This window comes from Chiroxiphia lanceolata, chromosome 1, assembly GCF_009829145.1.
Source record: "Chiroxiphia lanceolata isolate bChiLan1 chromosome 1, bChiLan1.pri, whole genome shotgun sequence".
In the NCBI taxonomy this organism is placed as follows: Eukaryota; Metazoa; Chordata; class Aves; order Passeriformes; family Pipridae; genus Chiroxiphia; species Chiroxiphia lanceolata.
This window is the reverse complement of record NC_045637.1, coordinates 33,774,152-33,798,701: the sequence shown is the minus strand read 5'-3', so window position 1 is coordinate 33,798,701 and position 24,550 is coordinate 33,774,152. Positions and strand designations below refer to the sequence as shown.

Sequence of the window (24,550 nt, the reverse complement as noted above, 5' to 3'; positions counted from 1 at the left end):
CTTCCCCAAGCATTTGCTGTAACCACTCTCAGAGACAGATTACCAGACAATGCAGACCTTCAGTCTGACCCTGTGCTGCACCTCTCAGCTTTTAAGACAAAAAAGCAGTGCATGAAATAAACTCAAGCAGCAAGGATTTAAACACAAGTGGCCATAGTGTCTAGATATTTGGATCTATTAAGAAGCGTGTGATCAAAAGCCAAATCCCTGCTGAGGAACCAAAATTGATGAGATCAGTCCAGACACAGGGCTCTGATTCAGCTCGGCTTTCACACTACAAGTTGTAAAGTAATTTATCACTGAAGAAACCCACATACTTGTATCACATTAGCAGATATTTCCCAGGAATAAAACAAGGGATTTTATTTTGTAACTTTCCTTCAAAGACAAGAAGTCTCAGAGTAGTCTCCGGTCCCCCATAAAATGAAGAAAAAAGATTAATTTTCAATTTATGCAGTAATTTTTACAGTCAAGCATAACAAATAAGGTAACAGATTTTCCAGACGTCCAGAGCTCCGGAGGCTCTATTATCATGACTAGGCTGCCCTCTCTTGTACAGAGGGAAATCTACACCTGAATTTTGTATTTCAGAGTTAAAAATACATGAGAGGCTGCTGTGCTCTGTACAGAAGAGGGGGAGGTATAAAATGTGCATTCTCAAACCAGAACTAATCAAATGACACTATAGTGTTATTATGTAAGGCTGATTTTGTTAATATTTAATATATTAGTGAAGTTTTTAGAAAATATTTTATTTCAGGCATTTCATCTCTGCAGGTTCACCAGACAACACATGGTTCTCTCCTTGCAGACTGCACAGTTTATCTGCAAAGCCTACCTACTTTAAATAGACAGGCTTAGAATATACCCCAGAGTCTTTCTGTTTCCACTTTACAGGGAGACTGGAAAATCTAAACTTTAACTGCCTCAGCTGTACTTCCCTCAGCCTAACTCCAGTCCCTCCATACAACCCCATAGTCAGCCATGACTCCTGTTATAAATCTATTGAATCCTAAGCCCTTCTCTGTGCAAAGTAACACTCGATAAATTGAGGGATTTCCCCCTTTCTTCTGCAACACTTTGGTTTTACTTGCTGTACAATAGCAATTCAGGGACTAAAAGGACCCCAGAACAGTAAATATGCCTGTTTGGACAGACTTAAATTCTTTCTGAAAAAAAAATGAAGTAAAAATGAAGTAAAATTCACTTTTTTCCTTCTTGGGTCAGACGAAATGTTAATTTCTATAGTGATTTCCTACACCTTTTCTCTTTATTTTTTAAATTTTTTCATGTAGGTAAAATTCTTCCCACCCAGTTGGAGATACTGGACAAACAGGGTCTACAAAGAATTTGTTTTTACTAGTGATAATTTCTCTAGCTTTCAACTAGCTTTATGTTGGAAAGAGTAAATTCTTAGGGATCGCATCTAACAGCTTTTCCTCTGTGTAAGTATATGATGCGTTACAACCACTGTGTCTTATACCTTCTTCTCAGTTACCTTATTTTCATTAGTCTCCTGGCTATTGACTCAACATCTCCTATCATCTTTAATTTCATCCTAAAAACTGGTAGATGGACTGAAGGGGATTTCAAGTATCGTCAAAAGTTAAAATGGCTGCTCCTTAGGCAGGAATCAGCCAGAACAAGCTAATAAAACTCCTGCTCCAAAGATAGGCTTTGTGCTCCTGAATGAAGACCAGAAATATGAGATATATAAAGGAATCCACTAGCAAAATCCTCTGAATAACTCAGACAAGAATGGGAGGTCCTGCTGGATGTTTTTTTTTTGCTGTGGTGACCGGCACAGCTGAGTGAAGCACAGGGGCAGAAGGTATAATACATGAGACACAAGTAAGTAGAATAGCAGAGCTACAGCATAGGCAGTGAACTAAACCTTGACTTCATAGCAGAGCTACAGCATAGGCAGTGACCAAAACCTTGACTTCACACCCCTAAAGGCCTGGCCAGCATGGCTGTGGAAACTTGATGGTAATAGGTCTTTAGTGGACTACCTCCCACCTTGAACCATGGGAGCCAGAAAGGAATCCCAGTTCCCTCCTTCTAAGGCAGAGAATGCAGTCCAAATCTAGACTTACTTTGGGAAAATATGAATAAACCCAGCAAAAACTGCAGTGACTTGAGCCTTCTCACTGGGAAAACAGTTCCCCACACACACACACGGCCCTTCATTCTCCCCAGCAACGGTGTCAATTAATGTTCTGTATGGCAAAACATTTGCTTTAACCACGCTGCTTGTAATTAGCAGTGTCTATTAATACTAGGCATCTGAGACCTGCAGGGTTTGAGTAAAAAGTGCCAGGGCTCAAGTGTTTATGAGCAGTTCATATACAGCAGGAAATTTCTTGTTTTTCTTGAACAGTTGCCCTGTCTGTACTTGCAAAAAACTGCACGGTGAATAGTCATTACCCAGTTTAATAGAGATGTGGGCTAAAGTTTCTGCTACCTGGTTTTACGCATAGGCTGTGGTTAGAGGGGAAAACAGAGAAAAGTCTTATTGCTTACATGTTGGTATGTAATTTAAGTGAAAGCAAGAAGTTTGAATAAGTCACCCTGTGTTTACCATCTTGAAGTAGGCTTTTCAATTCTTTGCAATCCTATGGATTAGTGGTAGATGGGAACAAATCCTGCAGATCCTACCATCATCAATTTTTATGTCAATTCAAATGCTACTCTTAAAATGAATTTTTCCTTTCACATATATATTTGATTTTGATTGCCAGTATGGATTTGTGTTCTAATAGTTTCACTTTGCAACACAAATCATTAAAAAAGAGGAGCTTTGTCTCCTCCCTTTCTTTGTGTTGTATATTTTAGAAATGGCTTCCACACTTTTTTATTCTCTGCGTTTCTGATAATTGTGAAGTATTAGGTTTCATTCAAAAGGAGAATGAGTTGATTCTAATTCACCAGGAGCAAAATTACAACATCACTATCCTCTTTAACCCTATGCTCTACTCACAGGACCACAGACACCTTATGAAGACAGCCATTAACACTGTACTAACAATTTGGTATATCATTATGTTGTCTGTTCTCTCATAGTTTCAAGTCTGTATTTTGAGTTTGCTAACAGATCTACTCAGGAATTAGGCAAGTTAACTGAGCTCAATGCACAAAACTCAGGGTAATTTACTACACAGCAAAAAAATCCCCTTAGAAAAAAATGGCAGAAACTGAAAGTTTCCTGAAGAGTGAGACAGTCTATTTCTAACTCCATTTGATAAAACTCAACCCTTCATCAAGAGATCTATCTACACGCTATAGAAAAAGGATTTACTGTAGTCTTTTTTTTTTTTTTCAAATTTCTCTTACAATTTAGCTTACATCTGGATATTTGGAGTCAGTCCATTTTGATTATTTGAAAGTCTATCATTCTTCATATGCAAAAATCCAGGGGCAGTTTTATCTTCCCCCAAGCTTCCACAATATTCATGTTAACTGTTCTTCAGTGTAGCCACAGATATTGAGAGGTTTTTGTTTCTAACAGCCTGGATGGAATGAGAGGCTCTGATTTGTTAGAGCACTAAGGATATGCAGTCCCCTCATTAATTACTGTCACTTATATACATGCCACTCTTGTATCAACAGTACAGAACCATCTTTTCTGTTTCAAAGAGAACCAAACAGAAATTGATAGACTCGAAAATCCATTTCAGCCTGGTGGTGTTGACTTCTAGAGCACTTATAGCAAAGCCAGAAAATGTGAAAAGTGATTGAAGAGTCTCAATGTATCAACCTGCAGGACTCAAGTTTTCTTCCACAGAAGAGCTCAGCATAAGAAAGATGTTAAGCTATTGGAAAGCATCCAAAGGAGGGCAACAAAGATGATGAAGGGCCTTGAAGGGAATTCATATGAGGAGCTGTTGAGGTCACTTGGTCTGTTCAGCCTGGAGGAGACTGAAGGGAGACCTCATTGCAGTCTACAACTTCCTTGTGAGGGGAAGAGGAGGGGCAGGCACTGATCTCTTCTGTGAGGTAACCAGTGACAGGACCTAAGAGAATGGCTTGAAATTGTATCAGGGAAGATTTAGGATGGATATTAGAAAGAAGTTCTTCATTCAGAGCGTGGTTGGGCACTGGAACAGGGTCGCCAGGGAAGTGGTCACAGCACCGAGCCTGACAGAGTTCAAGAAGCATTTGGACAATGCTCTCAGATACATGGTGTGACTCCTGGGGAGGGTCCTGTGCAGGGCCAGGAGTTGGACTTAATGACCCCTGTGGGTCCCTTCCAACTTGGCATATTCTGTGGTTACAGCAACGTTATTCACATTTACAGAACACACACACACACACAAACTAAATAAAAAAAAGAGAAAGAAGAAAAGGGCAAAAGAAAAAGAAAGGAAGGAAGGAAGGAAGGAGGGAAGAAAGGAAGGAAATTTGCTTGACACATTGCCAAAAAGCCCCATTTTTAGACACCACAACATGTTGATGCAAATTTATACTATGTGTTCACTACTTAGGAGGGAAAATGAACCCTATTTTTCTATGTCTATGCAGTCAAAAATTGGACATAACACTTCTTTTTTTCTGCTAAAAGAAAAACAACCAGTAGTATGGGGAGGCATTTGCATTGTCTAAGAAGAAGTTACTGGGGCATAGATTGCTTGTATTCATTTGCAGCTTAGAGGTGCAAATGGATGTCTTCTTCCCTGACCAAACAGGCATTAATTATCTCCCTAAGGCTGGATCAGAACCAAGACTTGATGGCCATGAGGGCAACTGGTAACTGGTGCAACTTCTCCTGAATCATATGAGAAAGGTGGAATTTATATCTACTGAAGAAAGCAGGAGAAACAGGTGGAAGATAGATCAACATCAAATTTGTGTTTATTATCCCTGGCAGACCGCAGGGGGCTCTGGGGATCAGTGCCTAAGGGTAAGTGGGCTGAGGATTAGTAAAAGAGCTGGGAAAGCACAAGAGGAGGACTTATGTACTTCTTCCATACACCCTGGGAGTAGTAAAAAATACAACCCCACTTCCAACCTCTGCTTCCCTCTTTTCAACCTATTTTTCCCCTCCTACAAAGTTCCCGGACAGCATATAGTGGTAGGTGAAGGAGAAAGTTTGCGAGCAAAAAAAAATAAATCAAGGTCTATTGAAAACAGGTAAACCCAAAAGCCTGGGATGTATGATTTGGCATAAGCCATGTATTTTTAATAGCTGCTGCAGCAATTGCAAAAGGTGGTGGTGGATTTATCATGTCTTGCTATACTCAGATGGGGACCAATTCCTCTCTGAAAGATATGCTTTAGTCAAACTAATGTCTTGGAAACGGAAGTAGGGAGGAGCTTATGATTTATGCAGTCAGGTGAGAGATGCTAATGTGTCTTTTGTCAATGTAAACTGTTTAAAGGTGGAAAAAAATGGCAAGAAAACTCAGACCCAGTCTAAGTACAGATTGGACAGATAGTATTTACCCCTGAGTTTGGAGAGTGAAAATGGTTTTCCCTTTGAGATTTTCCTCTTCCCTGAGCTTAAGAGATTACTAAAAGGAAAGAAGATGATTACAGAGGTAAAGAAAAATATTCAGAAGTTTCTTAAGCTAGAAGAGAATAGAAACTGCGAGTAAACATATAGTGAAATGTGAGAATGTATAGAAAAAACAATGGCTTATTCTTAGAAAAAATCTAAATTGATACAAAAGGCACAGGTATTTGGCTGCAACAGCTTTTCTCTCCAGCTTTAACAACAAATATTTTCCATCTTAACTTCTCCATGGTCTACAGGAATCTGGCACATTCTGCTCTCCAAAGACACTATTACAATTAAGGATCACTTAAACATCTAGCAAAGACAATATGGATAAAACTACAACCTTCTCCCTGAAGGTGGATTTTGATGTACATTAGCAGGTGTTTTGAGAATCCTAAATTGTCATAACCGTAATTCATCAAATAAATGGAAGGCTCGGGTATCAGAATAGTACTACAAGCACAACAGAAAAAAACCCCTTGGCTTCTAAATTTCTGTAACTCGTAGAGTCTTTTGTTCTTAAAGTTGCTTCATAAAGAGGATGGAAGCCATAAGGAAATAAATCTAGTTGTCTGTCTATGGATTAAGACCTGGAATGTGCAAACAAAGGATTTTTTTATGTCTTTGAACATTTGAAAAGCCAAATTCCCCTAGATACCAATCTCTGAGTAGCTGAACACTTTATCTACATTGATTTTTTTTTTTTTACTTCTGTGTAATATATTTTTAAAATATTCTTTCCTATATGTCAAATAGGTGGTAAAATGTTTGAACATATGCCTTATTTGAAAAAATAGAATACGTATATTATTATATTATTGGGTTTTATCAAACCTATGGGCCAGATAAAAAGGAAGGAAGGATGAAAACTGTACTGGTTCAGACTGGCAATTCAGCTCAGTGTATTAAAACAGAGTGTTGTACAGAGGGATTCAATGTGTTTTGCTGATATATGCAGACACTATTAATTTTTAACCCCAGCATTTTAAGTACCTATTTTGAAAATGTGTTGCTTTTTCAGGAAGCAACAAGAAAAACTGTTAAAATTTATTTTGGGATTTTTAAATATACTCTTTTTCTGAGTTTGTTTGTTTTTTTTTTCTCCTGAATGACGGGGTAATGAAACTTAGTATCAGCCAGTATTTTAAAACTCTAAAATAAGTGCTCTTCAATAAGTGCCAGAAATAAAGCAAGTTCCTGTGTGCAGTGGTGTAAAACTGGTATGAGTTCAGACAGAACAGTATTACATCAAGCCATGAAGTGTGTATTGATTGAGTTGCATGATTTAGTCTAACTGAGCGAAAAAAACAAAGATTTTTTTTACTGTAAGTTTTATGAAATGACAAAATACGAACATTGGAGTGTTGAGAACTGGGCCCTTACAAAGATAGCATTATACTCCCTTTATTTGCTTGAATTTTTCCAAACTTAATAAAATAAGAACAAGTGATTCCTTGGGCTAATTATTTCAATCTCCAGTTAAATTTCACATGCTCACATGCTGGTTGTGCCATTCTTTCCCACAATGCATCCTCTTGAAAGATACTTTTTGTCACCACAAATTCAATCTCCTCAGAGAAATGGCTTCACGTTAAGTGCCCTTTGACACAGTGAACTGCTGGACATAAAGGATCGTTCTAGGTACAAATGAATGTGAAAAAAGTTACTGTTAAGCTTAAAAAGATCATATAAGTGCATTAGGTTTCTAGTACAGTTTGATTTGAACACATTTTCTACATGTGCTCGTGCAGGTCTGTATGCCTGGCACATCAGCCACTTGGAGTTGCTGATAGGTAGTTTCACTGATGTCATCCTTTGACTCTAAGGAGAAGCTTATTCATGCATCCCTTCCTCCCACTGCCTCAGCAAGCCAGAGGAACCCCACACTTCCACTATGGATTTATGATGTCCACCTCTTGGACAGCAGCCACATGATATTCTTCACCATGAGTTCCCTTCGTACTACCACATTTTCTCAGACATCCCTAGTTATCAGCAGACCAAGGCAAACAAGATCTTACAAGGCAGATGAGAAAAGAGGGCTTTGTATATCCTAATTCATCTTCCAGACAGGGCAACCCAGGTTTTCACCTCTGAGTCTTTCATAGACTGTAGGAAGCAGGCTTGCCTAAAGGGTCCTACTACCAGCTCTGTAAGGTCTGTTGTAATCTGAGACTGTCAAAATCTTTAGTCCAAATCTATTGTCTATAGGCAAAATCTGCAACTCTGCCGGGACAAATTTCCCATTTTTGGAAGAATTTTCAACAAGAAAAAAGCTATCATCCAAAGTAAGATGAAAGGAGCTTGTTAATGAAACTGTTCCATCTTATGCTTAGGGAACTAGTATCAGCATCATAAGGAAAAACAAAACAAATCAGAGAGCCAGTCGTCACATCTCATCTGTATTTGTCTGTGCTCCCACTGTGCAAGGAACATTATTGCACAATTCAAATTGTAGAGGCTTTCAGGGTTTCTTTTGTGGAGAACATAGCTCTCCACCATCAAGGACACAATGCTAACAGGGTAGAGATTGACTTCAAGCAATGCGATATCAGGGCAAGATGAGTGATGAAGTGGGTCCTCCTTAAAGATCCTTGGTTGTTAAAATTTTAACGAAATACAGGTTAAGTAGGTAGAAGTGCCTTTTTTTTCTGATGCACTAAAGCTACTTTTTTTTCCACACCAGTAAATTTTTCATGCTGGATCATTTCATAAACTAGAAGAGCAGAAAGAGATAAAATCTGAATGCGCTGAATTATTAGAATGAGTCCTATCCCAGTCAACATTTTCATCCAAGTCAGTATTTCGTTACCACATTTTCGAGTCAATAGAGATTTTAGCTTATCAGCTCAGAGTCAAGCTGAAAAGGTGAATGCACAATGAGACACCTCAAATTTCTGGAATGGTTACAGGGACACAGTAAATCTAGGTATCCTTTAGTGCCATTTCCACTGTTCCTACAGGCTGGTACTGATACTAGTAGATTTTGATAACTGCAGTCATCACATCTTCATTATTTAGGCTCTGGATAGAGCAGGAAGAAAACACTTCTGTGTTTTTTCTTGATCTGACGGATCTTCTGTTCTAAGTGGTGTCTCCTCCTCTATGTTCAGAATGCATCTCTTGTACTGTGTTTGGAGAGGTAAGACTGAAATTGCTACCTAGTATGAGCAGATGTGAGGTAGGATAGGCTGTGATAGGAAGAAATTTTATTTCTTTAATTCCTATGCAAACATGAGAAGCTGTCACACCACATAAGAAGCAATGGTACAAGTTTTATTTCTTTCATTCCTTTCATTGTGCTTACAGCAATAAAGGGAAGAAATATGAGGTGTCTTGTGCATCTGCTATGCTGGTCATTGCTGGAAAGTTGCCAACTTCAAATCTTCAGAAACGGATGAGGCTTTGCCCCTATTGCTTAGGCACATAGCTGAAAACAGCTATGCTGTACAGTGCAAGACTGCATTTGACTCCTGTCCCTCCCACCCCATGCATATTCCCTGTGTTACTACTGCCATGTCACCACAATTGTCCTGGCTCTGACCTTTTTCAGAGATGACTGTGAGAAATTATTCCTTACTGGATGTTGCAAACACCTGAAATCAGGTCAGCCACCGTTTTCCTCCCTCAGTACTTTGGGTATAAAACTAGTATTTAGCAATGAACGCATAACATTGTGTTTATTTCATTAAAAAGATCAGGAAATTATTCAAAGAGGCTGATTCAAGTAGGCCTCTTGTACTGGAGCCACTAAAAAATCTCTTTCTCTCTTATCTAAGGCCAAAAAAGAAGAGAGAGAACTAAAAGGACTACTCAGTCTATGAAAACATCAGTACAGATGTACTGATGATGTCCTAAAACTCTGTTTCTATAATTAGGTATTTGTTACTTTCTAATTATCTAAAGAGAGTCATCATAACAAGATATTGCCATTGCTTTTGCTTATTTTTAGTTATTCCTAGAAAGTCTGAATGGCCTTTGCATCCCAAGATGTACCAGTTAGACGAACACCATTAGGAAATTACGGCACAGAGAAATTAAAAGATCGGTACTACCTAGCCCAGGAAATGAGAACATTCCCTGTCTCTCATTCCGACTGCAAGATGTAGCTATCTCTTTCCATACTGACCCTTTCATTCGAGATTACAAGCTGTCATTACTCATCAAAGAAAACAGGCAATGTAAACAGACAAAGAATGCCTCGGGGGAGCCTTTGCTGGAAGAATGCACCACGGGCAGGTGGCAGAGCCCAGGGTCAGCCCCAGGGCTGTATCTGCAGGGTCCTTCGCGACAAGCAGATGTCCCCAGCCCTGACGGGGGAGACACAAGACCTGTTCAGGCAAGGACCACCCTGCCGCTATAAACCGGCCAGGGGCAGCCTCGTGGTGCTAGGCAGGCCTGTAGGTGCAGGCTGGACCCTGCAACCTGGGAGGGTCCTTCCCCTCCCATCTGCTTTTAATACTTCCATTTCGTTCTGGGTAAGGCGCGGTTTGTACCACGCTACACGGAGCGATGCGAACGCCACCTTTACGCTTCCTTTCCTACCCCTGTGTTTCTTGTTCACCGCATTGGCAGGGAATCGGGATGCTGGACGGCCCATCAGCGTCTCGAGTTCGGGAAGTTCGAGGACCCGCTGGACCTGTGGGCAGCCCATGCACACGGAAACCCTCAGCGGGAGGCTCCCCGCGCTGCTCCGCAGGCACCGCCACCCGCGGTCTTACTTTAAACCAGCAGCTGACAGAAGGAGCCGCCGGCAGCAGCCGCCCTCGCGCCGCTCCCAGCGCCATTCCTAACGCCGACCCTCGCGCCGTTCGTTCCTAACGCCGACCCTCGCGCCGGTCATTCCCAGGGCCGTTCGATCCCAACACCGCTCAGCCCCTGCGCCTCGGCCCCGCGGCCACCGGGTGGCGCCCGCGCCCCGCCTGAGGGCGGCCGCGGGAGGCGGGGCTGTCCCCGCCGAAATCCGCCTTTTCCAGCCCTTCCCGGGCGGGCGGGATTCCGCTCCGGAGCTCTCCCGGTGCCGTGGAAGTTCCCGCAGGAGGAGGAAGGGGGCAGCAAGGGCCCGGGGAGCCAGCTCTGTCACGCCTTGAGAGACAGCGGGGCGGCGGGAGCCGGGGAGGTGCGAGGGGCACCTCTGGAAAACTTTAAAGCGGGACGGGTGCTGCCAAACACCAAGAGGTGCCCGCTCCGTGCGGACGGCTCCTGGTATTTTATGGTGCTACTTCGTTACTAAATACAGTAATACTTAGGAGTGAGTGAACAAGCTCACAAGCTGACTATTGGACTTGATGTTAAAAGTCTTTTCCAACCTTGGTGATTCTATGATTCTAAGCTGGTGTAACTAGATAACCTCTCCCTAGTCCTTTCTGTAGGCATATTGAAACACTTTTGAACAGGTATGTTCATCCCTCCTGTCCCAGCCCCCCCCCTTCTTCCACTCTGCAAGATCCTTCCAAATCTTTCCTCTGCCATTACAAGACCAAACCCGTCATATCCCTTTTGGCTGCATCTGCAGCCTTTTTTGCAAATCAGTTTTTCTCTTTCTTTCACCTGGATTTCTTCGTCTTGCTCATCTCTCCCAGCCAGCTGCCAGTTCTTCTCCAGGAGACACCTTGGCAGAGAGCCAGGGATGTGTCTTGATGACAGAGAGGAAACCCTTGTGCCAGTCAGAGATGCTGGAGGCCACGTGGGGTAATCTTCCCATCCTCATTCAGGGTCAGAGGCACACCAGAGGATCTTTTGTGGGCTTATTAGAGTTTGGGAACTGTGTCTTTCTAGGTCTGTAGGTATCTGAAGAGGATGCTTTCAGAAAAATTCTTAACTCATAATTTGTTTATTCTGTTATAAATGTTGAAAAAAAAAGAACTTTTTTTGGCTTAAAATAATGACAGTGTAAAGGCATATCTGAGAAGTGAAAAAATAGTTTTTATTTTATATTTGTTACTAGAGACACACACTGAAAGCCTGGAAGAGGAAATGAGGGTTGTTATGTTGTTTTGGTGCCTCATGTACAATGACATTTTAGTGTTAAACTGTTCTCAGAAAAAATCATCTGCTGTCTTTCAATCCACTGCTAGACTTGCCACTGTCTTGCACACTGAGGCATATATTACAAGGCAGGTGGATATAAAACCTTAAATCACTGCCTATTTTGCTCAGGGAAGTGGTGGAATCACCATTCCTGGAAGTGTTCAAGAAATACTTAGTTGTGGCACCTGGGGGCACAGTTTAGCAGTGAATGTGGCAGTGCTGGGTTAACAGTTTGACTCAACGATCTTAAAGGTCTTTTACAACCTTAAGGTTGTAAAAGACATGATTCATATTCATATCAGGTCATAAAAATATGATTCTATTCAGCTTCAGCAGTAGGAACTACAGTGTAATGTCACGATTTTCATTCATTTTGCTCTGATGTTAGATGACATCCTGATTGGGTGTAAGACTTCTTTATGCTAGACACATAAAAGTGAAGGGAAGCATGGGCTGTTCCTAGAAGATCTTACAGAAGAATCCAAACCATAGATGAGACACATGGGGGTTCTGTGAACTAGAGACTTCAGTTGAAAATCAGAGGTTAAGTCAAAACTACTGGCTATGAGGCCAACTGCCCTGGGTGAAGTTGTGTCCATTCTGCTTATGACTGTGCACTCTCAATCTCCAGAATAAGACGACATTATGTAAACTGTATATTGTGAATAATCCCTATCCATTGCTGACTTGGAAACTATGTCTTGGCATTGCCTGGGAGAATGGCACGTGGCCCATACCAAAACCACAAATGTGCAGGGACCTCTCCAACAATGTAATAGCAGAGACACTGGAGCTGCAATGCTCAGAAGTGCTTCTCGGCATCATTTTTTTTAGACTTGTGACATCTCCACAGGGCAGGGTTAGTGTAGGCTAAGGTACAAATTGTAAAATGAGTATGTGGATGCTGTGTTTCAGCTCAGAAGGTGTCTAGCTGCAGTCCTTTTACACAGGGAGTATGGGAGTGGAGACTCTTGAGTGTCAGTCAAATCCTTGGCATCTGTTCCAAAACTTGAAGTGGTGGTCAAAATGACGAGAATTTTGGTCATGCCAGTGGTGTTATGTTTATAGTAACTACCTCTCTCTTATAAACTAAGGATATCCTCAGATGATACAATAGGAACAGTTTATGGAGGTAACTAGTGTTTTTACTTGGAGTGAGGGAGGGCAAAAAGCACAACTGTTTCATCCACATCAGAGCTGTATCTAGGCTAGAAAGAGGATATTTTTTTTTCTTATTTGTGAAACCTGGTGAACAAAGATGTTTATGGCATAACTTGCATCACAAGTTCACGGGAAATTACATAGAATGGGAAAGAAATCTGAAATTATTGTTCCCTGAGATAAAGGGACTATTCTGGGCTGTATCATAAGACGAGCAAACACCTCAAACCAGGTTACTATTAGAAATAGATTGGTGTCAGGTCCTGCAGTTATGAGTGAGAAATAATCTTCAAAACATACTTGTGCCATACAATTACACCTTAGCCAGTGTAAGACACTCCAGGCCTGTCTTTCAAGAGTTTTCAGTTCACGCTTCGTAACATCACTGTCATGCTGTTAAATGTTAAACTTGTAATCCAAATATCTTTACAGATAGCTAAATTTTATACACTTATCTCCATGTACCTCCGGCTGGCACTTTCATTTTTAATGGATGGAGACAAATTTACTCTTGGGAGTGGTTCCTTATTGTGGTCTACCTTTACATTTTAGTCTGTTAGGTTCTGTCTCTAGTTACTCCTATGCACAGAACTTCACCAATTTGACAGTTTAGCTTTAATCCAGGGGTCCTACAGAAAATTGTTCAATTTTCTCTTTGTTTTCTTTCCCTATTTTTCTCATGTCAAAAAGCCATTTAAGTCCTCCCCCAAATACCTCAAGTTTTGCTCTCTTTCCTATGAAACATGGCAAGAACTGGGCACAGCCCAAATGGATGTGAGGTGTACTCTTCGTGTGTTGGAACTTAATTGTCATTCTGGGATTGGAGTGCCCCAGAGGTCTTCCTGCATACACAGGATGACCTTTTACAACCTCCACAGTTCTACAGAACTATCCTAATAGACCTTTCAAGCCTCAAGAATATCCAAATGTAGCTTGAAAATGTCTCATCCAGGAATATAAGACATTTCTTCAGGACTTCAAATCACCTTCCTAGTAAATAGCAATGTGTCTCTCTTTTTTTTTTTTCCCTTTGAAGGTTATTGATGCCACACTGGGACACAGAGGAGGAGGATGAAAAGTGTTTTCTCACACACCAGCAATCTGATGTAAACAAGATTAGAGCAAGTGATGCAAGGCACTATCTGCTGCTTGGAGTAGGGACCACAGATTGCTCCCTGCAGCAGATGATGTTAGCACAGGTATTCCCCAAAAATGAAGCAGACATGTCCAGACCATACGTGTGCCAGAGTGCAAAAAGATTTAACATGAACCATCTTTCCAAGATCTCCCTTTTAGACAGTGAGAAACATTACAGGCATGTATGTTTATTCTGAAGGTGGGATGAGGCACTTCTACAGAAGAAATGAGTGACACTGGATTTGTTTGGTTTTCCCCATAGTGACCACATACTGCATCTCTTCTGGCAGTTCATCTGCTTTCCTGAGACTTCCCAGAACATTGACCTACTGCACTCCTCTTCAATGAGGGCAAGAGAGACTTCCCTGAAGAAATGAATCCCAGGGGAGTTGGAATCTTTCAGCTCCTTGTTGCAAAAGACTTCTGATTCAGTTTGGTCCCCTTTTCCTCTAGATGGCCTGCCCTCTTGATGACACTAAGGACATGAACTGATTTAAACTTCATACTGCTTATATTCAAAGAATACAATAATTGTTTATGCTGTTCCAATCTTAATTTTGTATGAACAGTCATACCTACATTTACTCCTTTTACTGACTATGGGATTTATAGTACTAATGATGTTGCTTCTGCCATCACAGCAACTTGGAATTAAAATTAAAAAGTGATCCATTAATTTTCTGATTACCATCCATTTATCTTATTCTTGTTGTTTCTGTGAAAATTCCTCTAAGCTAAAGCTGATGTTGTCCATACCTTTCATATATGCTGTGTTCACTACACAGGTCTTCATAAACTTTTACAAAGTGATGCAGCCTGTTTGCTTGGGTTGCGGTTGTGTTTGTGTGTACATTCTGACTCACAGCTCTGCCTGCTTTGTTGTCATAGAGAGCTTTTCTTGTCAGATTCGGAATTATTTTTAACCTTGGAAATGTGAATTCTTTTTAACAATTTCACCACCGTGAAAATATTGGGTGATTTCCTTTGCTTGCTAAATTCCAGTCACATCAAGGTTAATTATAGTTCTTCTGAGTGTTGCCACATATTTTTAGTCCCAGACACAGACTCTCAGACTGTCAGCACCCCAACATTACAAGAGTGATTCTTCAGCTCTACGTCAGCCACAAGTTCTCAGTTTTGCTTGTCTTGTTGGATAGATAACTATATGAACCCTCCAGCTGTCTTAACTTTTGTTGGCATTTTAACTCTAGTGAGATTCTCATGTGCTGCATTCCAAATAAGGCATTTTTAGTTATTTTTTACTAATTTGCATTTACAAATTTTTCAGAGCCCAGGAAGAGAGTGATACCCATTCCTTCTTAGTACCTGAATCCTAACCAGCCTAAACTGCAATAGCACAGGTCTCTGAATAATGTAGCAACTGATCCACTGCACTCCTGCCAGAATATATTAAAAATAAGGATTTAGGTATTTAGTGTTTGGAAGACAGCTCAACGTCTGTCTCTGTGCACTGTAGAAAATATCTGTGTACACCTCTTTCAGCTGGAGTGAAGTATGATAAACACTGTCCAGTGGTGGAACCTAATTCTTAGGTATAATTGCTATTAGTCATGGTGAGAATCTGCACTGCCATACCAAATGCATATAGAATTAGTTACTTGGGAAGAAGTGACTATTGCACAGTAGAACGGACAGCTTTCCAAGTTATTTCATCCAAATAATATATTTATTATTTGCTTATAAGGTTACTATAAGCTTGTATAAGTGGGTGGCTCTAAATTTCCCTTCTTCCTTCTTTTTAGCTTCTTTGATTCATATAAAGTTCAGACATTTAAACATGCCTGTATTCCTTACAACATTACATAGTTAACTGAAACATTAGGTATTTAACTGAATCATGCAGTTGGTCACCTTCGAATCCTTCTAGAGTCAATAAAGAGAGACAGAGTAAATTTCAGATACTTATTAAGATATTAAAATTGATTTCTTCAACTCCCTCTTTCTCCTGGGAGACCCCTATAGCAACTGTACTTCTTTCAGTCACCTTTACTTAGCTGATAAACTCAAAATTTTTATTTAGAATCCTTAGCGTGTCTGAGAGTTCTTTAAATAGTATGTGTATAAAGGCACTAAATGGGAAAGGTAAGGCTTAGGTATTTTTTATATGCAAACTATGTTTATTTTACTCAGTTCAGAATTGTTAACATTTTCAATATGACAGATGTATTTTCCTTGTGTAAGCAAACACATGCATTGGAAAGGAATGGTTTCATGAGAGACGCTAATGATCTGCTCTATCAGATTCCCACACAGAATAGAGACAAAACAAAGTTCCACACAGCATCTATATCAGTCTAAAGTCATGAAAATATTTTTGGGAGACAAGTATTCCTCCTTCTATATGGACTGTCTGCCAGGAAAGTCAATGCAGGTATTGTGCCATTAGGACTTCACATGAAGCAGGTCTTGGCTGAATAGCCAAGTTGCAGATGATTTGGCATTTTATTTGTAAAACAGCTTTAGCAAAATCTGCATAACTTTGTGGGATCAAGATGGGTACACACTTTACCTTGTCATTAATGTAACAAAAAAATCACCAAGTGTAAACTTGTCAAATCTAATAAAAATGTATGCATTTCTTACCTTCCGTGCTTGTGAACTGTAGAAATGTGAGGTAGTTTTTAATTTTAAGTCTCCCCTCCACACAGCTCTGGAATTACCCACTCAAAGAAAACACTCAGACTTTACAAATTAAATCAATTTACTCTATCGAATTGGCAAAAATTTGATTAAAAAAAAAAAAAAGGGAAAAAAAAGAAGAAAAAAAGAAGGATCAAAACACATTATCTTTCTATGGAATCTCAAATGCTCAAAAATAGCATTTTAGAATGTTTTGGTCACCTCATTCATATAAAGCACAGAATTTCGTCTGTTTGTGAGTTTCAAAGATTTCAAAAATGCATGCATGTACTTTTGGTATGTCTTTATAGGTGAGGAATGCCAGAATACGTGACCTACCTGGCACTTCCCTGGAAAGACAGCGGCCTTCATCTCAGAACAAACCTGCAAGGAACCTGTTCAATTGCCTGAACGTTTTCCTAATCACATAATGCCTTTCACTGGGACAGATGATGATTAATTTGCTTTTAAAAAGAATACTTATGAACCCAAGGATTAAAATTAATGATTTGAAATATAATATCCTTGTTGGAGAAATCCAAACATCCCTAACTGCTATATTAAGAGAAATAAGTATACACTAAGACATGTATCTCTATGTTTAAAAGAAAGAATTGAGTCTTAGACAACATTCAGTATCTAAAAGCTATCATTTTCTCTCCAGTTTTTGACCTGAAATGTTACCTGTGGCCATTTTTTACTTCTAGTCTAAAACCAGCGACAGTCAGTTGGGGCACTATGTATCTGTTACCATAACAAGTGCAGGAAGTGCATTCAATACTTAATGAAGAAAGTATTTTTATATATTATGTAGGCACAAAGAAAAAAGTATTTGAGGTCATGTAGTATGGTGCATGGATGGAAGCAATCCTATGTTTTACTTCGTGTTACACTCCTCACCCCCAGTTTTGACCTACTGTATTTACTTAATATAACCACTTCATATTTGGGAATATACCCTGAACATTTTTTTCCATTACTTTGCATGGACCTTTCTATACTGTTTAAACTTCTCCAGCTTTCCTTGTTTTTCTGATCTCCTAGAGTCGTTAACCAATTACAGCTGGGATCAAGGCCAAAACCAGCTAAATATCACAACTGAGATTATCTTAAGTGGTACCTTAGTTAAACTGCTGAATAATCTTTTCTCTAGGGTTTAGATAAACATTGGCTGAGTTTTCTTATAACTTATGCCTTCCTAAAGGTCCTTCCTTTTTGCTTTACTGTTTATGTTCTTTTCTTTTTATAAAGCTTCCTAGAGAAGGTCAGTTGGAGTCCCACCTCAGTCACAGAACTGCAAATTAGGATAGCCCCTTTCCTTCACAGATTTTCTCCGGAAAAAATGGAAGATAAGTTATATTATGGTCTCTGTACAGCTTGCCCCCAAATCACTAAAAGCAACCGTTTCAGCAGATCTTGGACTGATCGCTCATCTTATTTTGCAGTGACTCTGGATTATTTTACATTTTGCAAGCAGAAAAGCCATTATCTGCAGTTCACCTACTTGCAAGACACTACCAATAGTCAGTCTTGAGTTTCTATGCAGTATGTCAAACCAGAAATCCATGACATAGAATGACCTGACAACAAAATAGGTTAAACTTTTTCTTGTTAAGCAAACGTTTCTTCCTCCTCACTGCTTATATGAGGAAGAGGTGGCTTTTTCTTCTCTAAAGCAATTCCATCTTCCTTACTGTGAGTTAACCACTAGTGAAGTATCTTGAGAAAAATAAAATCTTATCTCAGGAGTTTTAATCTTAAAACAGGAAATTTCTGCTCCAACTAGGAAAACTCATCTGATTTTCCCACTGCAAAAATACAAATAAAAGCAAAACAGACTGCAGATGGAAATATGAAATGACAAAGAACAGCAAAACAAGCTATTACAGTATATGATGTTGATTTCTTAAGCTACATTTATTTATATTTCTGCATCACAGAATAGACTGTTACAATGCATTCTGTAAGTTGTAAAAATGTGTCTTTCCCTGCTTATTGATATAGTACTGTGCCTCACATGAAATGTTTGGGGTGATAATGTTCTTGTCTGACTCTGTTGTGGAGATGTATCTGCTCTCAAGAGGTGGGGAAGATAACTGTGTTTACAAAAGCAGGTTTCAAGAACATGCATTACAAAGATGCTCGCATATGGATGCAGCCACACAGTATCACAGTACCAGCAATTCATTGTAACCAAGCTTTTAATGTAATTTATAAAAAAATAGAGTTATTTACATTTGCAACTTATTTGATGGCATCCTCTTTTATTACAACATTTGAATCCATTAATAAATGACACTTTAACTCATTTGACAGCAAACTTTTCAAAGATAAGCACACAGGAAAAATATTTAAAACATTGCGAATTCTTGTTATTTTGCAGCATCATACAAACTCATTCTTTTCAACACATGCACCCTTGCCATATAGTAAGCAAAATTCCCCTCCAGATTAAGGTACAGAAACTCTGCCACAATTCTAGTGACAGTCCCACATTCTTACATGTGGCACTTCAAGACATAACCAAAGGAATTAGTTTAATTCCAATGGATGGTAGCCTAAATGCAGAATGTGGCCTCTTACACACTTCTAAGAAAATTCTGGTTAAAGGGACCAAAAAAAAGAAGTATGACTATACTTATTGCATAGTTGCAGTAAGCTAGATCCGTGAATACAAAGGCCATCAAAATATATTATAAATCTATCTGAGTTTCAAAGCTACTTTAAAATACTGTTTTGATTTACAATAAAAATAACACTGTTTGGGGTTAGTTTGTAGAGTTTTATTTTGGTCCATGCTGTTAATTCTATATCATTATATTCCTCTTTCATTAGTTTAAAAGCCTCAGAACAGCAGGTCCTCAGGCAATTGTAGGAATGATGAAGCCAAGTCTCAGACTTCAGCTGCTGCAGTCAGTTCATAAAAAGTCTAATTCCAACTCCCTCCCTTCTTTACTGCTTTAAATAAACATCCCTCAGAACTCTAAGGGAAAAGAATGACAAAGGACACAGATTTAACACTGTTAGAGATGGGGCTTTGTCCCCATCTTCTAGTCCTGAGCCGATAAACCACAGCTCTTATGAATATCCATCCCATAAAAAAGATCAACAACAATTAAAAATCCTCAATTTATTCTGACTATGCAGTAGTTCCACACAATCTGCTGGCTGTAGAAACTTCTTTGGTATCAGAGTCAGGTCTTCCTGAAACCACAAATGGCCAAGTCTGTAAGCAAAAAGAAAAAATATTTCATATTAAAAGAAAGTTTATCCTTGTATGAAACTGGAGCTTTATTACTGATAGATGTCTAACTCTGGTTCAGTTGCAAACACGTCATCATGTTTTAGTCCCTGTGGGAAGCACAGAGAGAGCTGAGTTCCTCTAACAAATATTTTCATTACGTTTTTCATTATAATTAAATGCTCCACAGAAGGGCTGCAATGGTCAGCAACAGATTGTTCTCATCCATAATGCAACGTTTCTCTTGCTTTGCAACTGTTTACTTCATTTAATAAATAAAAACCATATCAAATACTCAAAAACAATCACTCTGCTGTATATAAGAAACCTTTTTACCCCGTGACCAAGCATCGGGCATTTAGTTTTGGCCCGATGAACTCATGACGGCTTGCTGGTGCTCCCGGCCAGCCCGCAGACCGAGTTACTCCTTTTTAGGACACTAAGCTTGCCTAATGCCCGAGGAATGTAGTTCTTTAAGATCCCCTACTCCGACTCCCCAAGACTGACACACCCGCCATCACCGAAGGTCAAGCCCGGCGCTCGGGTCGCCCGCAGAGCGAAGGTGGCTGGGGATTCACCGAGCAGCCCGGGCCGCCCCGCCGCTTCTTCCTGGGAGGGCACGGCTTGAGCACTGCCAGCCGAAGCCCGAGGGGCTGGCCCTGCGGGGCTATCCCGGACGTCCCCCTGGGGGTTTCCCGAGGGTGCCCCTCGCCGCGCATCCCGCCCTCCGCGCCCCCCGCGCCGCGCCGTACCAGGTTGACTGGATGGACGTAGCCGTTCTCGTAGCGGTCTTCCTGCAGGAGCTGCCGGAGGTGGGCGATGTAGCTGGACGCCAGGCGCAGCGTGTCCAGTTTGGAGAGCTTGGTGTCGGGCGGCACCCAGGGAAGGCTCGTCTTCAGCCGGGAGAACGCCTTGCTCAGCACCCGCATCCGCGCCCGCTCCCGCGCGTTGGCCGCGTTGCGCTGGGACTGCTTCCCCTCGGGCGGAGGCCCCCGCGGCCCCGACGCCGCCTTCTTGCCCCCGGGGCCGCCGCTCCGCGCCCGCTTCCTCTTGCAGCCCGCAGGCCCCGCCGCACAGCTGCCCTCGCCGTCCTCCTCCTCCTCTTCTTCCTCCTCCTCCTCCTCCTCCGCCGCCGAGGAGTTGTCCCCCGAGGGATAGAGATCACCGCGGGGCTGCCGCTTGGCCGGCGGCTGCGGGTAGTCCAGTTGCAGCGCCCGCAGGTCCATCTCGGGCAGCTCCTCCGCCTCGCTCCCGGAGCCCGTGGACATGGCCCCGGGCGGGCAGGGAGGCGGGCAGCGCGGCAGGCAGGAGGGGGCGGACGGCCGGGGCGAGTCGGCCCAGAGCGGGGCGTCCCCGCCGCGGAGAGTTCGTACCGGGGCGGGGGCGCGGGGGGGGCGCGGAGGGGGGATGCGCCCCTTGACAGCCCTATATATCGTGTGTCCGCGGAGCGAACCATCTGCCGGGCGGAGGGGAGGAGAGGGGTGCGGGGGGAGGAGAGGGGCTCGGGGCGGAGGAGAGGGGCTCAGGGCGGGGGTCGAACGCGGCGAAGCTCCGCGCGGGGGGCGGTGCCTCCCCGCGCTATCCCGCGGTCCGCGGCGGGGCTGGTGCGGCGGTGGACAGAGACAGACCCGTGTGTGGGGGCGCACACACGCGGGAACATGCGGGGACGTCTCCAGGTGTGTGTGTGTGCTCTTGGGAGTAACGCCGCCGAGTGAATAAACTCCCTTCCTCTGGGACAGACCCCTCTCCTCGCCCCGGAGGATGTAAAATACTTCCAAGGCTCGTCCCGCCGGTGTTTTCGTGGAGAGCGGGGCACTGCTCCCTATCTCCAAGGCTGAGCGCGCCCCGGAACTGCTCCCAGCCCACCTACACTCGCTCTCTTTCTTGGTTTTCCTTCGAGGGTGGGGGATCTTCCCAACGTATAAGCTGGTGCGCAGCCCCGCTCCCCGCAGCCGAGCAGCGCGGCAGGACAGGGTCCCCTGCCCGCTGCCTGCCCAGCTCCAGGAAGCGGCTGTGCGATCCCCGTGCCCCCACCGGAGCGGACAGAGGCAGCAGGAGACGCGGCACCCGGGAGTGGGTGTACGATGGGTGGGGAGCAATGCAAAAAGCCGCTGGGAACGTGCGTACTGTGGTTCGATAGTGTCAGTAATTTGGGGTGAAGCTACAGACGGTAGCGAGGGAGTATACCCAAGGACTTCCAAGGGCTTCTCCGTCCTCAGAGCAATTAATTAAACCCCAGTTTATTAGGCTGTGTACACCTCTGTATCACAGAGCAAATGAAAAGAGGGAGCTTTTCAAGCTACTGGCTTGAAACAAATTCCACAGTACAACTTTTAGAGAGTCCACAGGCGAGTGGAGGACTCCGTATCCAATGGAAATACTGATATGCAAATTAAACAGGGGTATAAATAAATTAAAAAAAAGTCAACCATCAGCTCGTATTCCTCACACTCCCTCAAAACATCCCTTCTTTTCTGGATGAAGAACTAGCGCTTGGTTCCTCACTGGCCTTCACAGCCTGGATAGAGTTAACCAGAATAAAAATGCAGTTCTCGGAAAAGAACCTAATGACTACAACAGGTGGAAAGATCTTGTCCCGCAATTTTTGCTCACACTTTTTCCCTTCCATTTCCCTCCCGGCCGAGCGGAACCTTCCCGGCTGCTGCCACGCAACTTTCCTGGCACCGCCGGCTGCCTTTGCACCCAGCGCTTTGCTCCCGTCTCCGGCAGCCTTGCGGGTTCACTGAGGCCACTTAACGCTGCGCAAACCCCAGCTTCACCCGCTGGGGCTAGAACCACATCAGAGCCGGGTTTAACGGCAGCCTTTCCAAGTGAAACTTGACATTTCTTGAACCACCTAAACAGGCAGCTGATCTTGCAACTGGATCTCTTGAACTTGGTTTGACACTACGATGCTCGGGCTGGGTCCCACACGCTGCACGGTGAAAGGGCAGCGTGCCGGACCTTGGGGTTGCTCTGCCTCCCCAATTAGCCTACATTATCCGTGTAAATATATATATATATATATATAAAGATACTACAGGGGAAGACATATAGGTTTACTTTTTACCCCCATCTGGGTTGTTTATACAGGTGCGGGCTGAACGCTTTCCCTGCTAAAGATTAATGGGAGAAAGTGCTGAATTTCTTTAAACAAAGAAGAAAATGGTACCCAGTCTTAAAAGCCGCAATGGCTAATCTCACCTTTCCCGCCTATCTCTGCCTCGGCGGATTAAAGGCGACGCATAATGGATACTTCGGAGCATTTAATGAAAGGATTGGGGGCGTGTGGAATAGCCAAATTCTCAGATCGTCTTTGCCTACTTCCTGGATGAGAAGGAAATGGGAAATGCAATGGAATAAATCTGGAATGAACGTCAGGGGTTACTTCGGATTTACTCCCAACAAAACCGAGTAGACCTGACTGCTCTCACATCTGTCAAACCGCTAATTTCTGCGATCCTGATGAAGATATCATTTTCAGGATAAAGTCTTTGATGGGGCCAGGGCATTACATCATGCTTCCACTTGTCAAGACTTTGATCCTTTATGGTCTCTGTGCTGAGGGGGAAAAAGCCACTGGTATACCAAGGCAGCATTTTATGCTTTACCGTTATCAGGTGCAGTCCCTTTCCCCTTTCTCCGTTAAAAGGTAAACCCACTATTTGTGCCCGAACTCCGAGACTGGTATCCTCCCCTGTTTCACGGTCCACCCCTGCACGCTGGGTGTGGTGCCGAGGAAGCCCGGATTTGCAAAGCCCAGCGTGTGCATGTCAAGGGATTGGAGAAGCAGCTAAAACAGTTCCTGCGTGGGAAGAAGCCGCAGAGAGGCTCTTCCCCAGGGAGCTTTGCCTCTGGCACCGTTGCTGGCTGAGGACATAAAAAGCTGGCCTTCACAGCGTATCTCCGCTGAGGGGAGATCCCTAAATTGGAGAGGTGCACTGGGACGGAGTTGGGTTTCTTTCTTACACTTTTCCACAAGGCATTTTGGTTAATAAATGCAATCAACCCATCCAAGCAACAAGGAGTTCACGAAAACTAGATTTCTCCTTCATTTTTTTTATATCAGGTGAGAGGTTTTCCCTCCACACCTGAGGACCGGAAGGGCGAAGAGCATCCCCGGACAGGCCGGGCAGCGCCTGTGCCGGGGAGCCTCAGCCCCCGCGGCAAAAGCACGACTCTAACACCCCTGCAGGTGCCTGGGATGAGGCAGAGGGGGTATAATTCTTTAACTTCCTTTCTAAAATTTCAGAATAAATTATAGCAAAAAGCAAAAGAGAAAAAACTGAGCAGAGGCCAAGTGTGTAAAACCCAGGTTATCTCCGAAGATGGGAGGGGGAACTGCTAAAAACCCTGTGTCTTTCACCTTCATCCTCTGGAGTGTTGGCAGCGACAAAGCAGGGTGGAGGAAGAAGATGATGTGTTCTCGATAAAGTGCTTTAAATAAGGCTTTCTTTTGGCATTAGTCCTTTCTTCAAACTCATCAGCGTTACCGAGGGACTTCGCCCCGACCTGAAGTGCTCTTACACATTTTTTGAAAGACCTCAATATAACAAGAGTGTTTTTATTCATTTTCCCGAGGTGGTGAGACAGGCAGGATGTCTGGAGGAGATGAGAACGGTGTCTGGCAAAGGATATCAGTCTTCATCTTTCCACAAGCGACTACAACACACATCCAGGCTGCGTGAAGGGCGTGTAAGGCTTCTGCCACGAAGGGATGGATGCTTGACATCGCTGGTCCAGTAGGAAAAGCAAGTGGATGAATTTACCTTTGCTAGATGCCACCTAGAGCAAAGACGCCTATGCATGGCTCAGATCGCCCGGTAAAGGCACCGAGTGAAGGA

General features: G+C 42.7%; 1 protein-coding gene across 1 annotated transcript; it reads right to left on the bottom strand.

Moving 5' to 3' along the window:
* Window positions 1–18,647: 18,647 nt before the first annotated feature.
* On the bottom strand, window positions 18,648–20,991 carry MSC (musculin). The gene is made up of 2 exons (XM_032696564.1): window positions 20,459–20,991; window positions 18,648–19,691 (listed from the first exon to the last, which is right to left on the bottom strand). The coding sequence occupies exons 1-2, from the start codon at window positions 20,972–20,974 to the stop codon at window positions 19,605–19,607; spliced, it is 603 nt and encodes a 200-aa protein (XP_032552455.1). The 5' UTR covers window positions 20,975–20,991; the 3' UTR covers window positions 18,648–19,604.
* Between the last annotated feature and the right edge of the window lie 3,559 nt (window positions 20,992–24,550).

Coding starts and splice junctions, on each gene's coding strand:
- MSC (XM_032696564.1), bottom strand. CDS start 20,974: ATGTCCACGGGCTCCGGGAGCGAGGCGGAGGAGCTGCCCGAGATGGAC. Junction 19,692..20,458: donor ACGTCCATCCAGTCAACCTG/GTACGGCGCGGC, acceptor TTTTGCTTACAG/ACTTGGCCATTTGTGGTTTC.